Source organism: Hydra viridissima, unplaced genomic scaffold, assembly GCF_058129835.1.
Source record: "Hydra viridissima isolate aposymbiotic clone 2 unplaced genomic scaffold, HvirCarnegie_v1 scaffold_15, whole genome shotgun sequence".
Lineage (NCBI taxonomy): Eukaryota > Metazoa > Cnidaria > Hydrozoa > Anthoathecata > Hydridae > Hydra > Hydra viridissima.
In genome coordinates this window covers 8704860-8719060 of record NW_028324314.1, presented here as the reverse complement: position 1 = coordinate 8719060, position 14201 = coordinate 8704860, and the positions used below count along the sequence as shown (strand labels likewise).

At 28.4% G+C, this 14201-nt stretch overlaps 1 protein-coding gene across 6 annotated transcripts; it reads right to left on the bottom strand.

Annotated features, from left to right (window-relative positions):
• Positions 1 to 12: 12 nt before the first annotated feature.
• Positions 13 to 13713, bottom strand: LOC145193157 (5'-nucleotidase-like). Of its 6 annotated transcripts, XM_090072461.1 has the most exons (25): positions 13667 to 13713; positions 13285 to 13458; positions 10736 to 10780; positions 9925 to 10579; positions 9645 to 9731; positions 9325 to 9464; positions 8353 to 8481; positions 6071 to 6193; positions 5759 to 5921; positions 5336 to 5431; positions 4786 to 4898; positions 4616 to 4670; positions 4330 to 4400; positions 4023 to 4127; positions 3104 to 3181; positions 2803 to 2918; positions 2575 to 2632; positions 2359 to 2397; positions 1691 to 1876; positions 1451 to 1516; positions 949 to 1044; positions 799 to 861; positions 587 to 721; positions 426 to 483; positions 13 to 332 (listed from the first exon to the last, which is right to left on the bottom strand). In XM_090072461.1, the coding sequence occupies exons 4-25, from the start codon at positions 10544 to 10546 to the stop codon at positions 310 to 312; spliced, it is 2622 nt and encodes an 873-aa protein (XP_089928587.1). In that variant the 5' UTR covers positions 10547 to 10579; positions 10736 to 10780; positions 13285 to 13458; positions 13667 to 13713; the 3' UTR covers positions 13 to 309. The 6 variants fall into 6 exon arrangements, with proteins under 6 accessions (XP_089928587.1, XP_089928586.1, XP_089928589.1 ...); XM_090072460.1 differs by lacking the exon at positions 13667 to 13713 and having other exon boundaries at positions 13195 to 13297; XM_090072463.1 differs by lacking the exons at positions 13285 to 13458; positions 13667 to 13713 and adding an exon at positions 12068 to 12088.
• Between the last annotated feature and the right edge of the window lie 488 nt (positions 13714 to 14201).

Sequence of the window (14201 nt, the reverse complement as noted above, 5' to 3'; positions counted from 1 at the left end):
ATAACATAACTGCTCAAAATTATTTTTTCAAATAAACATTTTTTAATGAGTTTTTGTATTCCATAAAAGAATTATCACGATACGTGGCTTTACAGTTCTCTGTAAAATTTGTTTATAGAAAGCAATTCAGCTGCGTATCGTGATAAACTAACAATCTTTGAATCCAAAAACTATAATTTACAGGATAAAAAAATTTAGCTGTGGTGTCTGTTTTGTACTAAGATTCATCTTTCGACAAATTTTCTTGATATTTACCAAACAACTAAAAGTTTTGTTTTTTTAATCTTTTTTTTTTGCTCTCGGTTTTCCTCATATCTTTGGTTTTTCTCCGTCTAAAAATTAATTATAATTATCATATTTATAATTATTAATTACCAATTTCAGTTATGTTTTAAACAAGTAAAGAATTAAAAGTAATACGTTACCTTTATTTTTCAATGACCTATCCGCCCCTCTTGCCAATAGTAATATAATGACATCCCCCTAAAACAATATTTATAATATATTTTTAGTACTTTTCATTATTTATCTTACATATTCTATCAATTTATTGAGTACATCTCTACAAAAAAAAAAGGTTGCATACGTGTCCATGTTCACATGCCAAGTGTAGTGGTGTTTCCCATAAAGTATTTCTAGCATTGATTTTAGAGTCATTATCGAGTAAGATAACGGCTGCTTCTTTACATCCGTACTCTGCGGCATAAAATAGCGCAGTGTTCTAAACATTTTAACTTCAGTTGAAAGAATTGTCAATACCACGTGCAAAGATTCATAATTAACTTATATCGAGCATACCTTTAAAATTTGGTCTCGTACATGAACTGTCAAGTTCGAGTTCTTTATAAGGTATCTAAGACACTGAAAGAAAAAATATATATACATATTTACAGCAGTTTTGATAAATAAACAGAATTTTAAAAGACTGTAGCATCTTAGAGATCTTACATTAACAGAATTGTGCTGTGCAGCATGATGTAGCAGGGTCTTTTCCATGGTCCAGAACTTGAAGTCCAACTTTTTATTTCCAACTATTTCTTCTACCTAGAAAATAACAACTTTAAAGTTTTTCGAATCTAAAGATGCATAAATAAATACAGAATATCTAGATTTTATTTGTATTACTTATCCACTTTTTACGTATGCTATTTATCTACTTTTTGAAACAGGTTTAGTTATGTTACTTTTGGCACCAGCAAAAACAGTTATGGTATCTTTATCATACACTTTTTAATTAGAAAACCTTATATATGTATATATATATATATATATATATATATATATATATATATATATATATATATATATATATATATATATATATATATATATATATCTTTAAGACTTTGTTTTATCTTTAATGAGAACTTTTCAAATTGATTTTCATAACTGAATCATGACCTGGAACTAAAGAAGTAATGATAATAATAAAATTTCGAGCAAAGTTTACCTTCTCTAAATTATCGGCACCAACAGCTTCCCAAAGATCAAGCCTAACTTTATCATCGATGCTTTCCTGAAATAGTCAATATAAAATAATTACTGTACTTTTGTTTGTTTTTTTTTTTGCTTGTTTGTTTGTTTAATTTTTTTTATTACAATAGCCTTTTAGATTAAAAATGCGTAAGAGAATATTTTAAGATAAAGTGAATTTCTTGAGCAAAGGAAAAGCAAGTAAACCATGACGTACTCTCATTTGGTCCCCTTGCATTATATCTTCTATATCAGAGTCATCTCCAAGGGCTTTCTCGCTTACTGTAAACTCGCGTTCTTCTTCTGGGTTTTCTTCGATTATTTCAACTATCATCGACGGCATGTCTGTGGGTGGGTATTGGATGCAAAGTTTTGATTTACGACGTACATACTCTGGCGAGAGCTTTAAAAATGTTAAAGAAATGTTTGTATAAAAGTCCAGAAAATTGTTTTAACTACCTATAATTTTTATCCGGACTTACTTAAAATATTAAAGTTCATAATATAAATATATAAATAAATATGAAAACATAAATATAAATAATTACGTAAGTAAATATAAACATATAAAAGTATGAAAATATGATAATAGAATATACATATAAAAGATACATAAAAAGTATAATACAAATAAAGATATTTTAAAGATGCATAAAAGGTTAATGATAAATTAATAAACTTGAAAGACTAAAAGAAAAATTTTTATACACTTTAATAAAAAAGTTTTTGATGCTAACAATTTATAAACTGCTCCGTTGATCAATAAGGTATAATCATTTCTAACAAATTCAAAGCCAAAAAAGAAGAAAAACAAAAAACACTTCCACTTTATTACTTCCAGTTGATTGAAAAACAGCACGAAAAAAAAAAAGTTTTTTAACTCACTTTTTCAGGTTCTCCAACTACACGAATGCGACCTTCCACCTTAAAAAAACGGAGTAGAATGATAGAAATTATATATGCAAAATATGTATATGAAGTATATATTTGCAAAATATATATCCAAAATATATATCCAAAATGTATATGAAATATATGTTATAAATGCATGTTTGCATACAGCCATTTCATACAGTTTAAAATTAAAAAAGCAATTGTAACCTTGGGGCACAATCGGCTTCTCTGCTGCTCCATAAAAGATTGGTTTTCGTCGTGTTTTCTGGTAACAAAATTATTAAGGTTTACTGAGTAAAGCTTTTAAATATTTTTTTAAGCAGATTTTTTATTTCTTTTTTTTTTTTTTTATCAATAAAACTTAAAAACGCGGTGAAAGTGACGTAATCATTATCGGAGATTTAAACTGTAAAGGGTTTTAAAGAGTATACGTACACAACAATACTCTGTCGATGTCCTGACATGCTTTTTTTACCGCCTTTTAAAACTTTAATGGAATCAAAATGGTTTTCAATTATCGTCGTTAGAACAGGACCATTTTCTTCATCCACCTAAACGAAATGGCAACATAAAGCGCTTAGGCTGACTTTTAGATGTTGTGAGCTTATCATTCTCATTCAAATTACTTTGTCTTCAACAATTAAAAGTTAAAATGCGTCTTTTTTAACATCTTTGATAGCGATTTCAAGAAACTCTCTATTTTTGAATTATTTCCCCAAAAGAGTTTATTACTTACTATAACTTCACAATTAGTTAGCATATCGTATCCATCTTTGCCACGAGCAACATAAGCCTTTGTTGCAACGGTGTAATCCTTTTTTAAAAAAATACAAGTAACTTTAAGTATATAAAAATAATTTTAAAATTCGACCTTTTTTAAAAACAAACTTTTTTTTGACTTTATCGATGTAATCGAAAATTCAAAAGAAATGCATTTGCTTGAAAAGCTGATGTCGCAAGTTTTTTTACGAAAATTTAACTTGCTTCAGCATCATTTTATAAAAAGGGCTAAAATACTGCTGGTGTGAAAGAAAAACAAATTTATTGAAGAGGTTTTTATCCCATAGGGATGGTTTTTACTTACTATGCGAAAAGTGGTTTATAGAATTTCACAGAGACTGATTGGTGAGGAGAAAATTTTTACATGAACTCTTTTTAAGAATAGTTTCAAATGAAATATCTCAAGAAAATGCACGAAGAAAATTTATTTAAAAAATATTTAATGTGAAACTTAAAATAGTGGAACGATTGAAAAAAAAAAATTAATTGATAATAAATATAATAAACTTCCTAAAACATGTATCAACTTAAGTTTTCAATGAGAAAAAATTGTGGCAATTAAATGTGGTTCAGGGTGTTAATTAAAAAACAGTGAATTGCTCTCAATTTCCATTTAAATTTAACTATCGTACTTTAATCAGATTTTTAAAAAATTTGATTTCAAAAATAAAACTGGTCAAAACAAACATGTATATTTATTTTACTGCAATAATTTAGTTTTGTCGTAAAACCTCAAAAAATGAGAGAACTTTTTGGAAAAGAACTAAGACAAAAATAAAAATCACAAATTCCGCTCACTGAGTTCAATGACTGTTGCAAGTGGGAGTTATTGAAACACGAAAGTCGGAGAAAAAAAATTTATTTTAATAAGCAACCTGGTATAACTGCAATGGGATAGTGTCATGAACTTTTACAGTATCTTTGCAAATTCTTTCACCAGCAGGCATTTCTGGATTGAACACAAAAGAAATCCCAGAGACCTAAAAGTATGTAAATTCTTTGATATGATAGAGAAGGTATCGAGTTTGCTCTCCAGTTTCGCCTCAAAAATCCGTATTATAAGTATTACTATTATATTTAAGATTGTTATAAATAAAATTATTATAAATGAGATTTTAAGTTAGACTATTATAAATGAGAGTCTTTTATGAATACAAATTGAAAAAAATAAATTCCACTCACTTGCAGGAAACGACCTTCATATTTAGGGTATTGCGAAACACTGTTTTCTAAAACTTGCAACAAAACTTCACCTAAAAAAATTGCGCGCCTGATGTCGGTTAAGAATTATAGAAAATAGAATAAACTTATTTAAATTAATAATTTGTAGAAATAGCTGTAATTATTTTAAATTGATCAGATAAATATTTGACACATATTAAATTCAACCTAAAAGTATGAAAATAATTTTTGGACATTTTACGAAAATCCTGTTGGCGGTCTAGGTGATAAAGTTTAGTTAACCGACCTGTTACTTTAATGACCACCAGGCTGTCTACCATTGGTAATATACCGAACAGGTCCTAAAAAATTTTATATAGAATTTTTTCAAGAACCACTTCTGTAATGTATAATTCTGTAATAGATTAATAAAATTAAATTTAATCAAAAAAAGTTTTAAAAATCAAAAAATGCTACCTTCATTTTAAATGGACCGGCAGGATGCATTGTGTCAGAGCGTAAACTACCACTATTTAGCAGAGCAATATCAGCTTGTGTTGCAGCACGCATGATGTCACAAACAAAGTTACCTGTTGAAATAGAGGTGGCGTTTTTTTTTTATTGACAAAAAAGCTGCCTGATTTTTGAGAGAAATCGGTGTAAAAAGCAGTTAAAATATTCAATCGATGTAAAAATTAGGAACTTAAAAACTTTTAATTATTCATAATTTATATAAGAATTAATTATGACTTAATTAGATTTTTGCAATTTGTTTCGTTATTTGTATTGTAGACAGTTAAATATATAATATATATTTTTAACCTGATTAAATTTTAAAAAAATTTATTTCTCAATTCCAATCCTATAAACATTTAAGATGGCCATTTCAGTGAAATTTAGAAAACTAAATAACCAAAAAAAAAATTATAATTTGGTTTGTTGTCATTCAGAGGATTGTTTTGCAACTGTTCTTACTCACCAAAATGAGAGAAAACAAGTGTCAGAGACGATTTTAAATTTTTCTCACCTAAGTTCGATTCCTTTGTTCTAACTGTTGAAAATCTTCCGTCGAGGTCTGTGTTTATGACTCCCAGCTCATGCTCCATTTTTTGACTCAGCACAGCTATAAAAAAAAATTAGTTACAAAAATGACTTCTTCATTTAGATGAGATATCAGCACGGCAAGAGTTCATTCAATCAGCTGACTTAATATTTATGCTATATTATTATTTATGTTATATTATTATTTATGTTATGTTATAATTTTCAAGTTATTTTAACTTTTAAATGGTTTTTATTAGATCCCTCTTACGCAGTAGCTTATTCACTATGCAAAGGGCCACAAAAAAAACTTAAGAGAAAAAATACTTTCAATAATTAGACATAGAAACCAGTCCCTTTTTCCCAAAACAGAATCCGAGTTGTTTTTTAAAAATAGTGGTTTTCTTACACATGAATTTTAAACACTCCGCCATTACTTCTTCATCCTCCGCAACGTTCGATGTTACTTCGTGTCGTTTAGTTGATATCTGATTGTTGCTTGAAAAGTCTATAACAATTTCAGTGAATTCTCGAAAATCTGTTCCACTCTTTACTAAAACTTTTCCATCGTACTGAAAAAAATGAGTGACGTTAAATTTATACCAGTGAAATTACATTCTGGGTAAAGAATGTTTAAGTACCAATCAACATTCCTAGTGATTCTCATTTTAGATTCTCAGATAAAAGCCTTTGTGTAACGATGGCAACCTTATTTCATTACCTCTTTTGTTTCATAATGATGATCATGACCTCCTAATATCAAATTAATACCAATATCGCTTTCCAAAAGTTTCTTGTCGTTCGGTACTCTCATGTGAGTCAAAGCAATTATGAATGTGCAACCCTAAACAAAGTTGTAATAAAAGTCAATAATTCTTAAAGTTGCAGAGTAAAAATCCAAAAATAAGTTATATGTGATGTTCTATCCTAAAGTGAGGTGAAGAAATATAAGTTGAATTTATGTTGATTTTTCTGTAAGTGACATCAAACATTTATAATTTCATTTTTATAAGATTTGCAAGATAATTATACGCAGCCCTGTAGAGGTAATTAAAGAACCAGATAATTCTTTTCAAAAGTTAGAAAGTTAAGAAAAGAAAGCAAAAAGATCATCAATACACAAACAATTCCTTAGGAAATTGTAAGCTCAAATCTAAAAACTGGGGGGACCATCAAATTATAGACATTTCACAAAATGTGGTTACTTTTATGACGGATGCAACATTTAAAATAAAGACAATCCTAATGAATGTACGTATTACTTAAGTAGCTACTTGAACGTTACTTAAGAAGTCGGAGAGACTAAAAGTATTTCACTTTGGAGAGAAAAAATTCACTTTAAGTGATTTTTTATGCGTCAATTTCTTAGTAGCGTTTTAGACTAGCATAGATTTCATCGTGTTGAACATAAGAATACAGGTACGCTAAAAGGGAGAGTTCATCAGTTTACAATGTTTTACACGAATAATTATAAGCAAAAATTATAATTTTTTTTAATAATACGGAAAATTTCTACTAAAAATTGTTAAAATTAAATTTAACTAAGAACATTTGTGCCACGAAACTTTTTTTTTCTCGTTAAAAAAAGAAATGTTTCAGTCTAATAATAACTTTTCTTTACAAAGAAAACCACATCTGTATGTTACATTGGTAAAATAATATATAGATAATATACCACATAATACTGCAATTTTCGCAATATTTAGGAAAGACATAAATTTGTATTTACAAATAATGAATTGCAACAAGTTTCAATTTTTATAACTGTAGCTTGTAATATTTGTGTTAAAAAATGACAAGAAATAAATTTGGATGAAGGTGAAAAGAAAGGTGGGAGTCATGAACAAGACAGAAATAAGATAAAGAAGATTTAGAAGCTAATAAAGAAACAACTTCAGAGGGATGAACAAATGCGATGTTATTTTAGAACCTGGACCTGGTGGAGCAAGTAACACTGATGCAGACTTGGTGGAAGCTAAGCATGATGCCACCAAAAGAGTTTTTTTATTCTACCTTAGATAGTGTCTTTCAACATCATCTTAGCATCGAATATTGTCTTTCAACATCATCTTAGCATCGAATGGAGTCTTTTAGAACCGTGAATCATATGTGTATAACTTTATTGCTTTTTACTGAGTGAGTTGTTTGTAAAATAGCGGTAACATTAATCTTACACAATCCTATTCTAGTCTAATGAAAATTTAAAACAATTCTATTCTCGTCCGATCAAATTCAAAGAAAGAAAAAAGGGGATCTCATTAGTTTTTTACATTTAACTAATTCTGTTTTTCATCCTTTTTGCATTGAGCTACAGGATATTGCCATTTTGAACGCTGATAATATTGAGCAAGAGAGAGAGTTACCAATTACGTTGATTGATTTTTCTTTTCTTTTGTTTGTTTTCTTAATAAAATTGTTTATAATTTTTGATAGTTTCAGGAATACTAATCCTATATTCTTAAAATTGAAATGTTCTTTCAAAACTACTTTGGCCTATCACTTTAACCAACCAAGTATTTTGTAAAAAAAAAAAAATTATTATAAAAAAGATTACGCTATCTCTGATTTATTGATTTTTTTTTTTCTCTCTCTCTCTCTCTCTCTCTCTTGGATTAATTCAGTCGCAGCGAATGAATGTAAACATGCTTAAAAATGTTTCAAATGAATACAATCATGCATAAAAATGAAATGAGTAGAAAGGTATATGTATACTTGATTGGGTCACAAAGACAAAACATAATATTTCAATTGCAGAATAGGTGTGTCTTATATTCTGTATTCCTTAATGATTTTAAACTCTTAAAAGATTAAAAAAAGATACTTTTGAGGAATATGGGTTTTGTTACTCTTAAATAGTTAAAGAAATGTGACGTATGCCTCTTCATCTTGACGCCCCATAATTATGTTGTTAATTGTAAAACTATTAATTTTACCATTTGAAAATATTAACATAAAAAGAAAGCATTTTAAAAATAAAAAATGAAAAGTTGTGAAATATATTACTTCATCTTCTTTCAGTTCTCTAACTAAACCTCTAGCACACTCAGTGAAATCTATGAATTCTACATCTTCCGGATCTATCGTCGATAAAGTTACTAGCCATTCTTCTTCAACTAACCCAATGATACCAATCTAATAAGCAAAACTAAACCATTAAAAAAATTAACGTTAAACTTTTTTTAATAGATCAAAAAAGATAAATGTGTATTGTGGTCACAATAAATGACAAAAAAAACCAGACTTATTCCTGGGATTTTGTTGAATCCAACAAAATCCCAGGAGTAAGAATGGGGTGAAGGGAGTGAATTGATTCCTCATCGGTGATTAAAATTCTCTTCCATCACAGAGAAATTTTCTCAATGTTTTATTAGAAGAGGATATAGCAAAAAAAAAGATAAGCCAGCTTAATGTTCAAAATTGTTTTAGGTTAAAAAAAGTCTCTTGCAGCCAACACTTTGCTGCAGCTTGTATTTAACCATTTTGTATTTAACCATTTTGTGATGCAAAATATTTGGTAATACTTGGAATATTGAGACTAAAAATTACAATAAAAATGCAGTAAAACATTTTGATCTATACAACCCCCCTACCCATTCCTGAGAAGTCTTTAAATTCAGCAGACATAAATAAGGTTGAAAAACTTTCTCACGTGTTAGCCTCGCATCTTGCACTGAAATTTAAATTCAGTTTAAAATTGTGCTATCGCTTTTGCGATCGGTAAAAACTCTTGATGTAATTTTTACAATTTTACAAATATATAATCATTCTAAGCTTGTTAAAATTTATGCATAAAATGTATTGTGTTCACACTGCACTAAAGTATTAAATGAGAGCAACAATCTATTACTTAGCTATGTTATCTATTTATTTAAAAATATTTATTATTTTATCTTAACTTTTTGAATACTTGAAAAAAAAAAAGCCCTAAAAGCTTAACAATTACACATCATTTTAAAGTTTTTTGAAATAACTAACTTTGTGACCATGCCACTCTGCAACAACTGTTCGGAAACCATCAGCAAGAAGTGTTTTAGTAAGCCTATCTTTAACGTTGCTCATTAGCCAAGGAAAGTTTGTTTTCTTCTTAAAATTTATTAATTGGTCAACTCCAAAGTCTGAAAATTAGGTGAATAAATAACTTCATATTGAAACAGACATATAGCAAGCTTATAAGACAAATTTATCTATGGTATGAAAAGAAATTTTTTAATTGATTTATCTATGCTTTTTTAAATTTGTGTAATATGTTCTACCTAACATTAATATTTTTTTGGAATTTGGGTAATTTAACTAACCAAAGTCGTGGTTTCCGTATAAGGCTGCATGTACACCAATTGCGTTCATAACTGGAATCATTTGTTTTCCTTTTGTAACGCTGCTCACTAAAAATATATTTTGTTTTCACGAAAGTTTTCAAATTAAAAATTTATTAAAGAGTTTGTAACAATTTCGCTAAGAAAAATTTTTTAAACACCTCCTCGAAGAACTTAATAGCAAGAAAATTAATCAAACAATAATGGAGCTGTAACGGTTATCTAAACGTTTACATGAAATAGTAAAATAATAGTAAAATACTTAAGGAAGGATTCAAGCAGTCTCCGCTAAACAAAATCAATGGTTCGTTCTGAAAACTTTTAATTTTGCTCACAAAGCGTGCTGCTCCACCAACAGGTTCAATATCACGAGACTCAATGTTATAAACATCGTTAAAATGCAGAATAACCAGTTTCTCCGAATAACTGCTTTTTGAAAATATTCGAAATTGATTTTTAGCAGAATCATTAAGTAAAATTGCACTATGATTTTCTTTGCTTTTTAAATTATTATTACTGATATCTGAGTCAGGTTTAACTATCTGATCGTGAACAATTTGACTCCTATCTTCCAGATTTACAACATTACAATTACCATTTTGGTTTTCAGTGAACGAAGTTTTTTTCAATGATTGTTTTTTGACTTCGCTTTCTTTTTTATGTTCAGGTTTTTTTTCCTCGTTTTGGAATGTGTTTGTATTATTTACTTTTATTTCTTCAGTTGAGGGTTCTTTGAAAGACACATTTTTTTGGGGCTCTTGGTGAGTTTTACTCTTTATTTGGCTATTTGATTCCGTTCGTTTGTGCTGTTCGTTCTGTGTGTGTTCTTGTTTAAATTCTGTTACCAACACCGGCGTTCTTCGAGAAGAACAAACTGAACCCATTTTTAAACCAGACCTTCCAAATTTTCTCTGGTGCTAAAAATTTAAATTTCATCTTTTGGAGTGATATATTTCCGAAGAAACAAAAAATAATATCATCATCATCATGATAATACGAATTTAATAGAATAATAATAAAATACAGTATACCATAATACAGAATAGAACAACGATTACATCAAATAAACAAACCTTTTTAATAAATCATTAGAAAGATAAACTAATCTGTAATTTTTTCTGCAAAGAAGAAAAAAGTAAAAAATTTAAACCAAATAAAACATGAAATATGTGTTTTGTTGCAACTTCCCCCTCCCCTTGCCACCTCCCTTATCCCCTCCCTTCTTTTCTTTAGATCTTGTAATGTTAAATCTTACTTGCTTCAACAATATCAGTCAATAATAAAAGAAATTGACAAAATATATCTTTTAAGTGTTTGTTCAAGAAATAATATGGTGTAAAAATTTTTTTAGCAAAACTATTTCAAGTTACTTGCTTACTTTAACTGGTTTATATAAAAAATTAGAGAATAAATAAACGTTATTTTTTCTTCCACATTAAATTACGAAAATATTTTTCAAAGCTTGTTTAATAAAAAGCGACTTCATTTCAAACTTTTATTACAAAAGGTGTGAATTATTGTATTAAAACTGTATAATCATTGTAATCGTTTTCAATTTTTCGCTGTGAACTGTTTTTAAGTGTTTTATAAGTAAATACAAATTTACTTTTTTTAAAAATAAAGATTTGTTGCTTTTAAAAAAGATTTCTTGGAGCCATAATCCAGGACCCATACTATTGACCGCAACATTTATTAAGTAAATCGCTGTTGGCAAAAGAACAAAAAACTATTTTTGTATGAAGAGTATTCATGGTACAAAACAACATACAAAAGCAACAAAAAAACAAAAAAAAACAACTTGTTCAGTATAGTAATCTGAAAGAATTCCGTTAAAGTATGCGATATCAACTTCAATAGGCAAAAAGGAAATGTCATTCAACTTTCCATCTTTACTTACAGTTTTCTAGAAATATTTATAAAACCTTGATTCTTCACCCATTGTAACTTAAAATTTTTTCCCAGCTTGGTAATGGAAATGAATTTTTAGAATGATGTTTCTGACTTTGAAGTTCTTTAGTAAAACTTTATGTACAATTGCTGCTTAATTGTAAAGTAAGTCTTACAAGTAAGTCAAATATAGTGTCATCCGAACTTTGATATCACTATACTTTAATAGTAGTAACTAATAGAAGTAATCAATCCGAGTACTTAATGCGATAACAACGATAACAACGATAGCACTTGGATTAGTTGCTACTATTTGCATCTCCTGGCTAGTTTTTACAGAGATGCTGAAGTCTTTCAAAACTTCTTCATGACCTTTCGTCGGATACTTCTTGCATCTTTATTCTACCCAATACTGTCAGATGTTAGAAGCCCTTTCGACAATTTCAATTGGACGTCTGTTACAAAGTGTACCAGAAGAATATGTTTAATGATTGCCAAACAACGAAAAAATGCACTACCTGTGCGAAATATGAACTTCATTTTTGTCACTCTTTAAAGCATTTTCCTTTTTTACTTCCTCGCACTTCTCTCTAATTCGCTAATATACTCAAAATGGTGACGTGTTACATTTGAGATGTGTTGATACAATCCGTTTAACTTCGAAGTGATTTCAAAATAATCGTCATATATTTTTTCAAGGTAAGAATTTACTTTATAATTATAAGTTGTATTTTTATTTTATTGATAGTTTTTTTTGTTTTTTTTTTATGAAATCGAATTACTCTCCTCTAAACAGCTTCCAGCGTTTAGAGGAGTTTAAATCCATTCACTGAAGAAAATTTTTATGCAAAAGCAATAGAAAAAAATGTTCGGTTGACAATGTTCGGTTTCCAATCCAAAGGCTCCCAAACCTTGAGAAGTTCGTTTTTATAAATGAATATGAAAGTTTAATTTTTAAAAAAAATAGTTCTACAATATAAAATTTTAACATCAAGGTTACAAAAAAAAATTTTAACCGAGAAAAATGCTTAGCTGAGAGCTTTTTTTTTTTTTTTTTTTCAAAAAGTGAATTTATCAAAGACACGAAAAGTAAATAGAGGGCGACTATGCTGCGTTCACTTCTATGTTTATGTTCGGCAGAGTATTTTTGTGTTGCTTTTAGTTATACGTTGGTTAACGGAAAACAGACATTTGCTGAACCATTGAACTTTCGCAACCAAAAATTGACACAGGTTAACTCCAAAAGTGTTACGCACCCATATTTTTACGTAAGCGGAAATGCGCACGCAGGTTTTTACGCGGAAAATCCACCGTATACATTATTGCATGCTTATCTTAGATGTATTGTACATGTTTACTCCAATTCACAGTTGCGAAATTCATATATTCATAGCTTACCTAACAATATCGCTATTTCTAATTATACAACGAAAAATTATTATTCTGTACGATTCTCTCTTTACGTTTTAAATTGATCTAAAAGTTCCCAAAGTTTTTCAAACTTAATAACAAACTTAATTGCCTTAAAATAAGTTTGTAAAAAATAAAAAATAGATTTAAAAAATCCCCCACAATATTTTGCATTGGTAAAATGTTTGTATTTTAATACCCCATCAAAAAGATTAAATTAAAAAAATGGACTTACTATACATCAATCAAAAATCCTAAATTGCGTTTTCTAAATTATTTAAAAAAATATTCTGTTTCTGATTCCAATCATTAAAACTAAACAAACCTGGTAGTTATTGACGACGGACAAACAAAAATAATTTTTTTTATCAAGTAGCCAGTAGCAACGAACGTATTTGAATTCTCTCTCAAACTTCAAATGTCAGGAGCAACATTGGAATTTATTAAAAAAGAAAAACACAACTTGATCAATTTGAAATCAAAACATGACACCTCTAAGCTAGAAGGAATTTGAGAAAAGAATTATCAACAACCGCATTTTCAAAAGTTTGGGTATATTGTTCTAACATCATTTAAATACACTTTAAAATGTTTATAACACTTTATAAAGGAACGAAACACTATTTATGGGCTCATTATCAGATATTTAATTACAAAAGCATTCAATAAATAAAAAATAACCGAAATCTTACAAATAGAAACATTACCTTGATATTAATTTAAAAATCACTTTAGAATTTATTGTTTAACTGTTACTCTATAAAAAAAGGAAAAAAAAAAACAAAAACAAAAACAAAAACAAAAAAACAAAACAAACGATGGAACAAATTCTCGGATGCAGACCATCACTTTTTAAAATGCAAGGTGGATTAAAAAAAAACAGGGAAATGAAATTCGAATTATTTTTCTAAAGAATCTGACCGAAACAACTTGATAAACAATATGTGAAATTGAAAATAATACACGTTTATTACGAAAAAGCAATATATTATTAATGACAGCGAGGAATATTCAGCGAAGACTTTTACAAAGAACACGTTCAAACAACGATCGTTTAACTGTCTTGCGCTGCTCACCAATAAAATTAACTCAAAAGTTCGTCCCTAAAATGCTGTCAATACACATTCTATGTTAATCATTTATCGAATATATTAACAATTTCATGACAAAGAAAAACATCTTATCCACTTTTTATATCTCAAACATTTTTTCTATAACACTAAATGCTAAGAACACATTTCG